General features: G+C 48.0%; 1 protein-coding gene across 1 annotated transcript in view; it reads right to left on the bottom strand.

Moving 5' to 3' along the window:
* Positions 1 to 16,338, bottom strand: part of SLIT1 (slit guidance ligand 1) — a 134,206-nt gene that overhangs the window by 16,810 nt on the left and 101,058 nt on the right. The window contains exons 9-23 of the mRNA XM_081863861.1: positions 16,038 to 16,185; positions 15,102 to 15,173; positions 14,722 to 14,793; positions 13,874 to 13,945; positions 12,823 to 12,966; positions 12,130 to 12,293; positions 11,646 to 11,669; positions 10,814 to 10,958; positions 9,291 to 9,365; positions 8,421 to 8,564; positions 8,097 to 8,240; positions 7,608 to 7,774; positions 3,287 to 3,419; positions 2,585 to 2,653; positions 655 to 726 (exon numbers count right to left, since the gene is read on the bottom strand). Coding sequence (XP_081719987.1) covers positions 655 to 726; positions 2,585 to 2,653; positions 3,287 to 3,419; positions 7,608 to 7,774; positions 8,097 to 8,240; positions 8,421 to 8,564; positions 9,291 to 9,365; positions 10,814 to 10,958; positions 11,646 to 11,669; positions 12,130 to 12,293; positions 12,823 to 12,966; positions 13,874 to 13,945; positions 14,722 to 14,793; positions 15,102 to 15,173; positions 16,038 to 16,185 — 1,645 coding nt within the window. The remainder of the gene's footprint in view (positions 1 to 654; positions 727 to 2,584; positions 2,654 to 3,286; positions 3,420 to 7,607; positions 7,775 to 8,096; positions 8,241 to 8,420; positions 8,565 to 9,290; positions 9,366 to 10,813; positions 10,959 to 11,645; positions 11,670 to 12,129; positions 12,294 to 12,822; positions 12,967 to 13,873; positions 13,946 to 14,721; positions 14,794 to 15,101; positions 15,174 to 16,037; positions 16,186 to 16,338) is intronic.

Below are 16,338 nucleotides of genomic sequence, written 5' to 3' on the forward strand. Positions count from 1 at the left end.
TCAATCAACAATATGTGTCACCAGCCCCCTTTCAATTGGGATGACTGAAATCCCACTAAAATCCTGTTATTTCAAGGCTCTGGCTGCCAGAAAACAATTTAATTGTATTTATTGACTGAGGCGTTCAGTCCTACATTTGTCTTTTAAATGAAAATAAGTTTCCAGCCCTTCTGGTTGACCCTTAAGCTTGGAACTCAGAAACCGAACACCACAGTCAATAGAACAGAAAGAAACCTCCTAACCTAACGTTTATGATGATGTAGCAGCTTTAGGATTTATAAGCTAATATCAGAATGGGAACAGACGAGTACATGTGTATGGGTCACATGGATTTAAGCAAATTCCAGATTATAAGTAGTTGTTGTCACAGAACACCTTGTAGACAAGAATGAACTGCAGGAGGCATGCATTCCTGTTTAGTTAGTTGGAACCAGCAACTGACACCCCATCAATTGATGTTCTCTTTGGCCAGGCAGTAGACCCCAGGGATCAATGGCATTTCTACCCTGCTTTGCACAGTATAAGCCAGTATACTGTAACATCAGTCATTTAAAAAGGCATTTCTCTCCCTGTAGAGGAGGCCTCTTTTTGCTGGAGGCAGTAGGACATCCTCCCTTTCTGATCTGCTGTTCAAATGCTGTATTGGGCACTCACAGAGTGGTGAGCTGGCTCATATTGGTGAAGGATGAGTTGCTGAGAGAGCTGATCTTGTTGTTGCTCAGATCCCTGTAAGACAAAAGCACTGTGCAAGCTCACATCACATTTAACTCTCTCTTCCTATAGAACAGACCCTCCAAGTGTCCCTATTTTCCAGGGAAGTCCCTGATTTAGAAAAGCCGTCCTGGTTTCTGATTTGATCCCAGAATGTCCTGCTTTTCTTTAGGATATCCCTATTGTCATTGGAGAAATGTTGGAGGGTATATGGAGTTATCCAACCCCCAGGCCACTGGAAGGCAATCCTGTACAGGGAAGATTATTTTTTAAAAAATAATGTTTTATTATGGTTTTATGTATGTTGGAAGCTGCCCAGAGTGCTGGGGCAACCCAATAAGATGTGTGGGGTAAAAATAGTAAAATAATCATTATGGAATGGGATGTCCCTATTTCCATTGGAGAAAATAGGGATGGAACAATTCTGTCCTTCCCAGATTTCTGCATTCAAACTCTACAGTCTTTTGCATATCTAAGGACACTCTCATGTGAACAGTGGCTTCACAGATTGAACATCCAGCAGATGCAGCGCTGGTGGCACCTTCAAATCTGCCTTCTCCTTTGGCAACAGCTCTGGGCTGATGACTGCATGTCCTCAGCTAATTCTTCTAATCTCTTCTCTGTCTGGTGCTGCTAGAAAGGAATCTTGATAAACTGTATCATGTAGGAAGAAGGAAATCTAGCAGTGCACATGCTCTGAAGGCCAGGGAAAATCACAAGATGACCTGCAGAGCATGGAGTGAATCTTGGAGTCAGTGTGCTTAAGACTTAGACTCAGCTGCATTTCAACAGCCAGCAAATAAAATAAACTGCAAAGGGTCCTTTGGAATTCCTTAGGCAGACAGTAAACAAACATTTGAGATGAAAAGTCAGTGAGGTGGGGTCAATGGGGCAGGGGAAAAGGCTATCATTCAGAAAATTCCAGGAACCACATATGAGAGAGATGCCAGAAGGGTAATCTACCTCTTTGGGAACTGAAATCAGTTCCTAAAGGACTCACAGTGCCTTAGCAGAAAAGCAAAGCTATTCTAATGTCCAGGGAAACCAAAGTAAATAGAGAGATGGATGAACTCCAAATCCAAAGTCAGATGGACTAGATGGCGTTTTTAGAATTATTTACTTCACCCAATATCCTGAGCTGAGTTAACTGCACCTTGCTCAAGAGAATCCAGCTTTTTTAGTTGTACGGCATTTGCATTTTAGCGACCCCATAACCAAGGCGGCTAAAATCTAAAAACATTTAATGGTTAATTTTAATGCTTTATGCTTCTCACCTCCTCTTCAGCTGTACAAGCTAATATGTTAAGCATAATTTTATGTAATTCAGAATGGGTCCTATGCTTCCTCTCAAATTCTCCCTTAGACAAAAAATATTTCTTATCCTCCATGCTAGCTTCTTTGACCATCCTCTTCTTGTTTTTCAGAAGCTTCTCTGTTTCCATATAGCTCTATGGTATGTGTGTGTTTTAACGAAAAGGCTTTTTTTTGCATTTTGATGGAAGAACCAGGTGGGAGATACAACATCTGGGTGCCACTCAGCCTTTCTGCACCTGCTTTATTCTCTTTGGTGCTCTCCTGGGAGCCTGAAAACAGAATGGCCACCTGATTCCACAAAGATCTCCTGTACCCCCAACCAGCCCCTCTGTACTGGTGAAAGGCTGATACCATGTGAGCCAAATCAGTTGATCAGCGTCCACTGAGGGATGAGTTGCACCACTCCCCACCTAGGCCTGGTCTAAAAATTTCCACAGACATGCTGCACAAATGTCTGAGAAAAGGCCACAGCCCACAGCCCATCTCCTGCCTCTCTGAAAAAAAGACTATGGCAAGCTCTCGGGGACCCACGCGAGGCCACTTCTTCTCAGATACTTACACCAGCTGTAGGTAACGGAAGGTGGAGAGCTGTCCAGGAACCAGGGTGAATTGGTTGCCATCCAAGTAGCTGCAAGGACAATGAAGGATGCATCAGAGGTCACAGCAGCAATACAGGAGAGGACTGTTAAACTTCCAACAATGGTGTTCAAAGGACTCTAAACCTAGAAGCTATAACTAGTGATAAGCACTGTCCCTGCTCCTCTGTTAATGGTGCCAGCTAAGGGAAAACCATCAGAGTTATCTTGTAAGTGCAAATGCCTGTATTTCACGCCTGTATTTCTAACAGGGTGGCATACGTGCTCTCCTAAATCTGAAACTATGTTTGTCTCAGGCTGCCTTGCTTTCTTCCAGTTTTCCAGATGTTTGATTCTAGGGTATCAACATTGGATTCATTAACACTGCAGAGTAATATAACAGTACCACAGGCCCCTTCCACCTGCCACAGAACTCATTCCCCTAAATAAAAAATCCCTTCAGAGTTCAGTGGAATCCAGTTTTGAACCCACAGAGAATGTGGCATGCACTGGATCAGTGTTTAGCTTTTGAGGATGATCTGCTGAACAGTGCAAGGTATAAAGCTGCATGCCTCTCACTAGGCTGGTCCCAGCCCCTTCATCCACGGGTGCAACTTGCCAGTGCCCACATTGCCCCTTCTTCCCGGATGCAGCGTCAGCAGAAGGGCCCAGGCAGCATTACTCACAGCTCTGTGACGTTCTTGGGGATCCCTTTGGGGAGGGATTTCAGGTGCTTGTTGCTGCAGCGAACAACAGTGTCTAGGCAAGTGCACTCCTGGGGACACTGAGGGCGTGGGAAGCAGCTTGTCTCCTCCTGACCTGCCAAGGCACAAGCCAAAGGGTTCAAAGTGGAAAGAGACGGCATGGTGATGGAATAGGAGATCTTGAAAGCAGACATTATCCTATGTTTCTCCAGGGAAATCTAGATTTCAGTCTGCCCTTATATCGCCATTATAAAGTGTCCCACTTTATCAAAGGGCCAAAGGCATCAGCAGCAATTAGAACTGAGAATATTAATCAACTGGTGTGATTAATTCATTGCAAATAAAACACCGCTCTTAATTGGAAAGAGTGTGAAAGGTCCCTTTGACATCTATGTCCTCCTATTGATTTACACAAGGGTTTCAATTCTCAGAAGCACATGGGAAAAGCTATGGAGCTGTTAATTCCCCCCCCCCCGAACAGCAGCCACCCCTCCACACCCTGCATAGATGCACCATATCAGAAGCTGCTGTTTGGACCAGGGCCAGTGGCTTAAGATGATTTGCTAGACAGTTAATGATTTACCTATTTAGTAAAGTGACGCTGTGTTAAACATCTCCAAAAATATTTCCTGCATTAAGATACTGTACTTATTTATACTGAGTGGTTAAATAGCTGATTAAATTGCCTTGCTTTTAACCAATTAATTGACTTTGGGGGGGGGGACCTTGAGACCACTCCTAACCACGGCGGCACAGCCCCTTACGTAAGTGTGGACCTGCTGCATGCCTGACAAGATTTGTGCTATGTTTCAGTTTATGTCTATAATAATAATAATAATTTATTATTTATACCCCGCCCATCTGGCTGAGTTTCCCCAGCCACTCTGGGCGGCTCCCAATCAGTATTAAAAACAATACAGCATTACATATTAAAAACATCCCTGAACAGGGCTGTCTTAAGATGTCTTCTGAACGTCAGGTAATTCTTTATCTCTTTGACATCTGATGGGAGGGCGTTCCACAGGGCGGGCGCCACTACCGAGAAGGCCCTCTGTCTGGTTCCCTGTAGCCTCACTTCTCGCAATGAGGGAACCGCCAGAAGGCCCTCGGCGCTGGATCTCAGTGTCCGGGCTGAACGATGGGGGTGGAGACGCTTCTTCAGGTATACAGGACCGAGGCCGTTTAGGGCTTTAAAGGTCAGCACCAACACTTTGAATCGTGCTCGGAAACGTACTGGGAGCCAATGCAGATCTCTCAGAACCGGTGTTATGTGGTCCCGGCGGCCACTCCCAGTCACCATGGGCACTGGTCAAGCTCAGCAGCAATTACATTGACATGCCTAGCAGTTTTTGTATTGCCTGGTGCCTTCAAACTAGACATGGATGACCACTGCCTACAATCAAGGTGGGGTAGCAGACACCATGTAGACAGCGCACCTGGTCCTTCAGGGGCACAGTTACCCCATTCAGGACCAGGGAATCCTCCACACCTGCCCGCCTCCTGACCCCCAAAAGCAGTACTTCTGTCTTGTCAGGATTCAACCTCAATCTGTTAGCCGCCATCCAACCTCCAACCGCCTCCAGGCACTCACACAGGACCTTCACCGCCTTCACTGGTTCTGATTTAAAGGAGAGGTAGAGCTGGGTGTCATCTGCATACTGATGAACACCCAGTCCAAACCCCCTGATGATCTCTCCCAGCGGCTTCATATAGATATTAAAAAGCATGGGGGAGAGGACAGAACCCTGAGGCACCCCACAAGTGAGAGCCCAGGGGTCTGAATACTCACCCCCCACCACCTTCTGGACACGGCCCAGGAGGAAGGAGCGGAACCACTGTATAACAGTGCCCCCAGCTCCCAGCCCCTCTAGACGGTCCAGAAGGATGTTATGGTTGATGGTGTCAAAGGCCGCTGAGAGATCCAGCAGAACCAGGAAACAGCTCTCACCTTTGTCCCTAGCCCGCCGGAGATCATCAACCAGCGCGACCAAGGCAGTTTCAGTCCCATGGTGAGGCCTGAATCCCGATTGGAAGGGATCCAAATGGTCCGTTTCCTCCAGGCGTGCTTGGAGTTGTTCAGCAACCACCCGCTCAATCACCTTGCCCAAGAATGGCAGATTTGAGACTGGGCGATAGTTGGCCAAATTGGCCGGGTCTAAAGATGTTTTTTTAAGAAGCGGTTTAATGACCGCCTCTTTCAGCGGGTCTGAAATTCACAGAGGGAAGCATTCACCACCCCGCAGATCCCATCGCCCAGCCCTTCCCGGCTCGCTTTTATCAGCCAGGATGGGCAAGGATCAAAGAGACAGGTGGTCGGTTTCACTCGTCCAAGCAGCCTGTCCACATCCTCGGAGGTAACAGATTGGAATTGATCCCATGTAACAGGACCAGACAGAACTCTAGCACTCTCCCGCCCTGGCCCTGCTCCCACGGTGGAGTCTACCTCCTTCTGAATCTGAGCGATTTTATCTGCAAAAAACTTTGCAAAAGCATTGCAGGAGATCTTGGGGTCCCTACCAGGCCCCGGTGGTACAGGTGGTTCTGATAGATTGCGAACCACCTGAAAAAGTCTCCTGCTGCTGTTTTCTGCAGATGCAATGGAGGCGGTGAAGAAGGCCCTCTTCGCCGTCGCCATTGCCACTTGGTAGGCTCGACGTTGAGCTCTAACCCGTGTCCGGTCTGATTCAGAATGAGTTTTCCACCACCGGCGCTCTAGCCGTCTCAACGATTGTTTCATCACCCTCAGCTCCGGGGAAAACCACGGGGCTGTCCGGGCTCCATGCAATCGGAGAGGGCGCTTCGGAGCCAGACAGTCAATAGCCCTGGTTAACTCCGCATTCCAGCGGGCCACCAGGGAATCAGCTGAAAGGCCATCAACTTGGGATAAAGCATCCCCTACCACTCTCTGGAAGCCAATTGGATCCATTAAGTGGCGGGGGCGGACCATCCGAATCGGTCCCACCTCCCTGCGGAGGGGAAGGGTTGCGGAGAAGTCCGGTTGCACCAGGAAGTGATCTGACCATGGCACTTCTTTTGTTTCGCTTTTAGTTAATGTCAGATCACCAGCATCCGTAGAGGTAAACACCAAGTCTAAGGCATGTCCGTGGCTATGAGTTGGGCCAGACTTATTCAGGGACAGCCCCATGGAGGCCATGCTTTCCACGAAGTCCCGAGCGGCCCCTTGTAAGGTCGTGTCGGCATGGATGTTAAAATCCCCCAGGACAACCAAGCTAGGTGTCTCCAGGAGCATATCCGCCATGACCTGAAGCAGCTCGGGCAGGGAATCCTTGGTGCAGCGGGGAGGTCGGTACACCAATAGGAATCCTGTACTGCCCCTATTGCCCAACTTCCAGAACATGCACTCAGAAAACTGGGTCTTCCCAATAGGACGCCTGGTGCAGACTAATGACTTCCTAAAAATCACTGCAACCCCCCCTCCCCGCCCACATGACCTGGGTTGCTGTGCGTAAGAGAAACCTGGTGGGCAAGCAGCGGCAAGGACAGGCCCATCTGCTTCATCCAACCAAGTCTCTGTTACACATGCCAGATCAAATCCTCCATCCATGATCAAGTCATGGATGGCAGTGGTCATCCATGTCTAGTTTGAAGGCACCAGGCAATACAAAAACTGCTAGGCATGTCAATGTAATTGCTGCTGAGCTTGACCAGTGCCCATGCTGGGACAACAAAAAAGGCCATCCCAACTGAGGAAACAGTATGAGAAGAAGAAGACTGCAAGACATACATGCATGCATACATAAACACACACACGCACCCTAAATCTCCCACAACTTTTCAGAATGGGGCGACCACATCATTTCATTAGTGGCTGCAGTCTTCTTTGCCCTTTACAGCAGCCTTTGGGTTCCTCCCACTTCAGCTGATCTGTGTGAGGAAACTCATTTCCATGTGTGAACTGCGACTGCAAGATTTGAGGGCTGAGGCAGTTTACACACACAGTGCAGCCTGGGCTAATGGACATTCAGCGTTTTCAAAATCTGGCTTAATACATGGCACTCCCATTTCCCGTAATGACTTCCTGTGTGCCCTCTGTTGGTTTAAATTCATATTGCAACAACTCTGGACAGGGAAAAGGGTTGGACATTTATGGCTTAATGGGAATATCAACCTCGTTCAACCACAACAGCCTTCCCAACTATACTACACTGGTCTGCTAGCGGAAACTCAAATAGGGCCTTATGTGGGTCTGTGGGAAGATACACCTGCTATACAATCATAGCCTCAGTTTGCATAATTGCTCCCTCCCCATCTTCCTCATCCCCACAGAGAGCCTGTGAGTTACCTTCCTCACACCTGAAGTCGGGGAAGGCCACATCCTGCAGTGGGATTTGGCGTAGGAAGTCCGGATTATTGCAGCGGGGGTTCCCAGTCACAATCTTCCTCCTACGAAGCCAGTCGCCTAACCAGGCCAGGCGGCAATTGCAGTTGAAGGGGTTAGCCAGCAGGTTCCTGGGTGGGAAGGGTACAGGAGGGAGATAAATAAACTGGGCAAACACAGGATAATCTAGCAAAGGCTTGTAGGTAGCAGCCCTCCAAGGTCTTAGGGACAGATTTTTCCAATACTGCTACATAGGAGCGCTTTTGAGAAGCCAAGGATTAAAGTAGGGACCTGCTGTATAGAAAGCGTGGGTTCTACTCCTGAGCTATGGAGCCTCCCTACAATCAAGGTGGGGTAGCAGACACCATGTAGACAGCTCTCACCAAGGGATAGAGGACTGAGCGTGTTCAGAGGTTAGTTAATAGGTTAGAATTTCCCCGCCTCGCAACTCACAGTGTGGAGAGCGACTGCAACGTGTCAAAAGCCCCAGGTGAGATGGTGCTGATCTGATTGTCGTACAGTGAGAGGAGGCGCACATTGCGCAGTCCCGTGAAGCTGTCATTGTGGATGCAGTTGATGCGGTTGTTCCTCAGCATCCTGGAAGGAGGACAGAGAATGGGAAGAAGCCCGTTCTACAAACTACCCCTGGAAAGCCAAAGGAGACTGACAGCATTCTCCACCCTGCTACTCCTCCTGCATACTGACAACCCACCACTGCTGCTCTCTCCTATCTTCCCTACCCCAGTTAGGCCAACAACCCCCGTTAGGCCAACTTACAGGGTCCGCAGCCCATCGAGGCCCCGGAACATGGCGCTGCGCACTGACTCCAGCTGGTTAACCGTCAGGTGTAACTCACTGACTGAAGCTGCCCCTTCAAAGGCCCCATCCTCAATCTCTGACACCTTGTTGTTGCTCAGGTTTCTGGGAAAGCAAGGAACATGAAGTGATAGTGGAACACAGGAGCAGGCAGAAAGTTTTCTCAACTCAGTGCGCAGCCTACAAGGAGCATTTCTCTCCAACAGAGACAAATGAAGAATATTTGTAGTAGTTCCAACAGCGCTGGTTTTATTTTGCTGTCTTTAATTCTTCTGCAACCTGCGCCTGCTGAACCCACTTTGAATGTATGCCATATGTTTACTCTGAAGCCTTTGACTTCCTCTAAAAAAATTGTTTCTGCTTCTGAAGGCCCATCGAGTAGCCCCTGGCAGTCTTGATCAGAATCTTCTCCCTCCCGTGCCTGCTCTTTGCACTGAAAGGAAAGCTCCCACTGATGTCAATGGAAGCTTTATTCTCCTTGTAAACAGCAGTTGAGGTGGGGCGGGGGGGGGGCAATTCCAGCACTGGGTCTAAGCTCCCCTCACTCCACACCATTGTCCTGATCTGGTTGGCCCCCCTATGCCAGCTGTTCAACTTTTAAAAATCAACTATGCAACACCAAGCAATGTGACAAAGGTCATCTCTAGTTTGGCCTTTCCATTCTAGGCATACATGTCAGCCTCTTGCATTAGAAATATCTGGCTCCTGTTGGAATACTCCTGCACTCTAAGCCCTGTTCATATTGCCGCCTCCTTTCCCCCAGATCTTGTGTGCACAAGAGGTCTTTGGAGTATCTCCTCTGCTATGAGAACCCCTTACCCACACACTCACATTTTCTTTAAGTGTGGGAGCTTCTTAAAGATGCCTGTGGCCTCCAGCACTGTGATTTCATTGTTGTTCAGCCGCCTGCAACAGAAATAAAGGATTGTAAGCATACAGCTCGGAAAGCAAAGCAGTGAATAAAATAAAATATATGTGTATTCTAGGCCCATCTCTGAAAACTAACTTTGCATTGCTTAACACATTCTTTCCACTCTGTACTGAGTTAATCCCTGTGTATAAAAATGTGCATATGTATCAGAATATAAAGTGTAATCCAAATGGATTGTTCTGCCAGGAGTAAGTATATGGCTTTGAAAGCCAATACACACCAGCTTTCGAAATCAAGCATCTGCAGCCACTTGTCCACATGAACAATGTGCCCTTTTCCTACACACAGATAATTTCAAAGTATATTCTATATAGAATAGAAATAGAAGGTGAAATGGCCCAATGAAAGACTCAGTACTGGATAGGGCCAAGGGCCATTCCACTGTGCTTGCATGGAGAATAAATGCTTCATATAAAAGGCTTCAGATACCCGTTTAGTAAACAATATGGGATGCTGGGTGCAGTGCAGTGCACTACAGAAGGGAGAGGCACTGGAATGAAATACGCACCAGAAATAGAAGTTCTAAGCTTTGTCAGTGTGTAAGATGAGCACTGGGTACAGAAGTTAGGAATCTTAGATGAGTGGCTGAGGCAACCCAGTCAGATGGGTGGGGAATAATAATAATAATAATAATAATAATAATAATAATAATAATAATAATAGAAGAAGAAGAAGAAGAAGAAGAAGAATTGGACATACTGCAGTGATTCAAAGTATGAATTAAGTATGAGGAGAAAAAACCCTTAGACAACAAGGAGTTTCCCCCTCACTTCTATTTTCACCTTAAGAAAAAGAACTGCGAGAATTGTTGGAAAAGGTAATAAATATTATTTTTTTTAAAAGAAAGAAAAAGAACTGCGAGTTTCATAGATTCACGGTTAGCAGCAAGTATGTAGGGAACCTTTTAACCTTTACCTCCACTGTCAGAGGCAGCATTCTTCCAAATACCGGTCCCTGGGAATTACAAGTGGGAAGAGCACTGTTGTGTCAGATCCTGCATGCAAGCTTCCCATAGGCACTGTGAGAACAGAATGCTGGACTAAATGGACATTTAGCCTGATCTAACAGGGCTCTTCTTATGTTTGTTGGGCTCTATAGAGTTAAAATGAAATCCTGCTTCACAGATGGCAGCCAGTCTGGGAGGTCAGGTGTGCCTCAGCAGGGGGAGCCAAACAGCAGGCAGGTCCTTCCATCTCAATGCATGATGGGGGAGGGGGGAGGGCAAACCCCAAAACCATAGAGAATGCCTCCGTGTCCCTGCCACAGAGATCAGTCCTCAAAACCCCAGCAACCCTACAATAGCAACATTTGCTATCCACAACTGTGTAAATAAAGCCACACGGAAAGCAAATAAGAGTACTTGGTTTTTGATAGTGAGGAGGGAAGTATGGTTCTTAGATATGGCCAAAGCATGCTGACTTACAGTTCAGCTGTGGCTTGAGGGAGGCGCTCTGGGATCTTTGTCAGCTTCAGGTTGGAACACTCGACCACGTTGGCTTCACAGCGGCACTTGGGGGGGCAGACGACGTCACTGTGACATTCACTGTTCAACTGGTAATCTTCCGTACCTGCCACCAAGAGAAAGCAATGAGAAAGAGTGCACACAGAGGTGTGTGTGAATACTTGGGACTGTTGAATAAGCATATTCTCTAAGGGGATTCCTTCTGTCTGGGGGCATGAGGCCTCACTCTTCTCCCAACATTCCTGCTCACCCAGTCCCAGACCTTCTCCTGTTGAAGGGAGCTTCTACCATGGCTGCTTGAAGGTGAGTAGAAGCCACCAGGCAATTGGGAACTCTGCTTTATCAGGGATCCCAGTTGAATGCAGAACTCATAAATAAAAATATATAAATCCTCTGGCCAGCATAATTAAGCCAGAAATTTCTGTACATAGAGTAAGGCTCCAATAAGTGGCACCACCATCAAGTAGCCAGAAGCAGTGGAGACTTGACAGATTGAAACTGGCTGTGAACCACCTGTGGCCTGTTGAGTTCACCACTCCTGTGCTACAGCAAATGGAGAAGGTAGATATGAAAGACAGAGACTGGTTGATCTTGTTCTGAGCCTCTGGAAGGACCACAGTGCCTGCAAACAGTCCATGCCACCACTGCTGGATCTAATGCAAGCCATTAAAAACACATCATAACAGCAATCCTGCAAGGCTGCAACCTCATTCTGCCAGTAGTGCAAACATACCACGAACATACGCATGCAACTCACGTGCAAATTCTAGCATCTCCATACTGGCTCCCTTACCTGGGATGAAATACTGTTCTTTGGCTGTGAACAGAAATATGCGGAGTCTTAATTTGAATGAAGCAAACTTAAGATATTAAAGGCTATGCTGCTCATAACTTCCTCAAACATGTATGAACAAGTATATATACAGCAGTGTGAATGAAAACAGAATGCATATTTCTATCCAGATACATATGCTTAGAAATGACATCATGCATATTAACTTAATATGCATTTCTGATGAAAAATAGACATATACACCACCAGCCATCAATGTGTGCACAAGATGTAAGAGTTAATTTTTAAAATAAGAGAACAGAAACACTGCAGTTTTTCAGTGGGGGGGGGGTGTTTCTACAATATCTTCCCCTAGATTTCACTGAGGTGCTAATGTCAGGATCCCTGAATAAGTATGCAATGAAGTGCTAGGGAAACATCCAATATCTGCTCTGTCCTGATCCCCAAATCTATACGCAGCCCTACAGAAGAAGATCATTCGTACGGGAGCAGCGGAATTTCTTGCTCTTGATCTGTCCAATGCGCTTGTTGGCGAGGCGGCGGGGGCTGGCACAGCGAGCACCACTTGTTTCAATAGGATTGGCACGCAAGAAGTCTGCCAGCCACTTCAGGTTGCAGTCGCAAATAAAGGGGTTCTGGGCCAGATGGCTGTAGAGGGAAAGAAACAAGAGCAGCTTGAATTTCAGAGTTGTTCTGGTGGCTGCTGTCAGAGCAACCTTAAATCTAGCAACCAAGATGCTGCTTCTAAGCTGGCATAATGCTGAATGCTCTTGTAGGCACCCTGAAGGCAAAGTGGTCCATTTCCTTGTGACTTCACTTTGGTGCCAGGATGCTGGGCTCTGCCAATAGCCCTGGGCCAGCCTCTACACTCTAGGGCAGTCTTCCCCAACTTGGTGCTCTTCAGATATTTTTGGAACAACTTCCATCCTTCCATCAGCTCCAGTCAAGTTATGGGAAGACACCCAGTTAGGGAAGGCTGGTTTTGAACATGGTTGCAAAGGCATGGCCTTGCAAGGCTTGTGGCTCTCTTTCTATGCCCCTGTGGTAATCTCCTGCCTTGGCCACAGAATCTTACCTGCCTTCTCAGTGGGACCCCAGTGTTCCAAGGGCGTTTCCTCCCTTCCTCCCACAGAACCCTGTTCTCATTGGACATATCTTCAGAGAAGCCAGCACTCACAGAGTCTGGATGGCTCGCAAGGTGGCAAAGGTGCCCTTGGCCAAGGTCTGGATCTTGTTGTCGTACAGCGAGAGCAGCGACAGGTTCTGCAGGTCAGCAAAGGCATCTGCCCGAATGCAGTTGATCTTGTTGGCATTCAGGAGCCTGGAGTGAAGGAGCACAAAACACCATATCAGAGTGTGTGTGTGCACGTTGTGGTAGTTGTAGTGGTAGTGTCTGTCACACACACACAAAATATTCTTGGCCATTGCTCACAGTAGGGGATTTCGCAGATCCCACCCACTCAACTAACACCCAGCATGTTACTCACACAGCCCAGACCAAGTGACAGTAGGTCAGAGAACAAAATGGCCACAAAGAAGACAGGTGAGGAGACAGGATACCCACAACCCTTCCCTGAATCTGAGGTGGACAGAAGGGAGGGATAGCATAGATCAGGGGTTGGCAAGGTTTACCTCGCCTGGGATGGTTCACTCCCGTGAAGATTGCTCCATGGGCCAGATCGCGCCTGCGCAGATGAGATTTTTGGCATCTGAATCTGCACAGACGCGATTTCTGGCGCAGCAGAAGCAAGTCCCCACTCCGCACTGCTCCAGTTTAGCACAGTGCACAGGGACTCACCGAGCAGGTGGCTCGTGGGTTGTTTAAACAACCCCCATGGGCCACTTGTGGCCCATGGGTTGCAGGTTGCTGACCCCTGGTATAGTTGAGGAATATAGGCAGATGAGGAGGGAAGCAAAGATTAAAGCTGGGGAGAAGACAGTAACTCTAGATGGGATTGTGGAGTAGAAAGACACAGGGGACAGTGAAGCAGGCTGTGTGGAAGATGAAGGCAGGAAAGAAGAAAAGGCTTGTTAAGGAGAGTTGCAGGTTCCAGGGAAGAGATAAAGGGCTGTCAGGTTTGTACATAAGTATGCTGAAATTGTATGGGAGCCAGATGGGAGGTCTGGAGCCCCTTTGCCATCTGGATCAAGGTTTCCACACTGCCACTCGCCCCCTGCTATAGTGATGTCCAAAGGGCCCTCTAGCTATCCCTCTCACTTGTGCTTACAGTAGTTGCAGTGCATACAAGCCCCCGAATACCCCTTTGGGCAGCTCTGTGATCTTGTTCCCGTACAAGACTCTGGAAAAGAAACAAAACCAGTGCTCGAATTAGTAGGGTCTCTCGGTGGTTAAGTCCTGATGTATCTTGAGGAAAGAGGCCATCTTGAACAACTGAACCCAGGCTCACCCTTCATACATAGCAGACGTAACGATAATGAGACTGTGAGGTGGCAGCTGGCTTATGATGCCAGCGTCAGGGAATCTGTGATTTAAGTCCCCACTGAGGCCCAGTTCATATATGCAAATGGCCATATGCAGCCACTTGATACAGCTAGGTAGGCGCAGCTCCACATGGCAAGCTGCCTGTGTCAAGTGGCTCCCCGCAAGGTTGCAGCAGTTTCGCTCATTCCATTGCAAACCTTCAAAAGAGAAGGGTTAAAATGGTGTGACTGAAATTGCCAAAGGTCCATGGAGAACTATTTCATGCAAACACTTGCCATCTGGAGCTGTGCCTGCAAAATTGCATTTCAAGAGACAACCATGACACAGATTGCTCTTTGGAATGGAGCCACATTAACTTGCTAGTGCAGTGGGTGGTGGGGGAGTGTGGTGGGTGGGGCAACTCACATGCTAACATTATCGGCAGCAACTGGGAATTAGAAAGGCTAAGCAATATGTTGGCCAAGAGGGCAGTGAGTTGGAATTGGCATATTCAGGAAGCCACAGCGCATAGCCAGTGGTAGAGCTATGTGTGTGGAGCTTGTGCAAGAACATTCTCATGCTGCATGCAAGTGGCATTTCACTTCCCCACCTAGACTAATGTCTGCCATGCTTGCTCCTACTGAGGCTACTCACAGAGAGTTGAGTGAGCGCAGGCCTTGGAAGGCATCAGGCGCAATCTCCAAGATCTGGTTGTTGCTCAGGTCTCTGAAAGGCAAAGACAAAGTTAACGCTCCTACGCATGTAGTCACAGCTCCTTCCTTTTCTGAAGGTGCCTCTCCCACCTTGTGTTCTTTATAGAGTATAATAAAGGCTTCACTCCTGTTCCTTAGCAGGACTGAGATGAAGGTGCACATCAGCCAATACAACTCTGTGCTCCCTCGAGTACACCTTGCAATGCAACACCTGCTTCCCCTCTGCCCATATCACATCTGGACAGAAGGTATTGCCTTAGGCCTGCACAGACTATTTGTCCATCAAGCCCAGCATTGTTCACTCTGGCTGAAGACACTCACATCCTTCGTAGCTTCTTATATGATGAGAAGGCTCCAGGTGGGATAGACTTGATGCCATTCAGTTCTAAGCGTCTGCATGGGAAACAGAACACAAGAAAGCAAATCAGCTTGACTGCACCATGGGAGTAACTGAAGTGCCGTCTCTTCCAACAAGGATGCCACAGAGATCAGGCAGGAGGTAGTCCCCAAGAGTAGGCAGACAGCTGTATTCCTGGATTCACTTTGACACATCTCCCCCAGTTCTCTGGAAGCAGAAATCTCTGATCCTGGTACAGCTTTTAGCCACAAAAGGGACTGGCAAAAACTAGAGTCATCTCCGCATAAGGGAGGAGTGGTGAAGCTTTATGGACCAGTGGACCACATCTTTATCTCCCCCTACCCTTGTGGGCCAACTTCAACAGTCAGTAGGGCCACCCATATGCCAGTCACCTGACACATAATGGCATCAGGTGATCGACACCTGTCAAAGCTTTGCACAGCACTTCCCAAATGCCCAAACCAGGTGATTGTCAGATGTTTGGGAAAGCACTGTGCAGAGTGCTTTGCTAGTCACATGCTTGGTGCTTGGGAAATGCTGGACACACGCCTCTCAAAGTGCTTTGTGCTTTGTTTCCCAGACACATGGCAACTGGCTGATTGTGGGGTGTTTGGAAAGCCCCTTTCAGTCATGCCCTGTCCTCACATCATGCATATGGCTTGAGTGAAATGGCTTGGCAGGCCAAATCTGGTCCATGGGCCAGAGGTTCCCCACCCCTGACATAAGGTCACAGTTGAGAATTGCCCTATGGTACTCCTTAGGCAACAATATATTCCCTGTTCCAATACCAGCCAAAGGAGACAGGATCACCCAAGCAGAGTAGATGTGATTAGGAAGGGTGCTAGTGCTCAGGTCCCACCACCCCCTGCCTTCCCACCATGTTCCTAGTATCCACTCACATCTCAGTCATGGTCTCAGGCAGGTTGGCAGGGATGGCTGTCAGCCCCTTGCCGCGACAGTCCACAATGCCATTGCTGCAGGTGCACATGGCGGGACAGGAACCTGATGAAAAGCTGCAGATTTGGGTCCTGGTAGCATCCATCTGGCCTGCAGAGAAGAATGCAGAAGCTTAGTGCATCCTCTTTGCATAGGGCTTGCAACCCACGGCACTGCAGGGCATCCCTAGCCCTGCCTACCTGTTCTTTGCTTGTGGAACATTGTGGTCTCTTGGGGTTTTGGAATGTGTACTTTCTTCAGGGC

Source organism: Podarcis erhardii (genome assembly GCF_964252035.2).
Source record: "Podarcis erhardii genome assembly, chromosome: 5".
Lineage (NCBI taxonomy): Eukaryota > Metazoa > Chordata > Lepidosauria > Squamata > Lacertidae > Podarcis > Podarcis erhardii.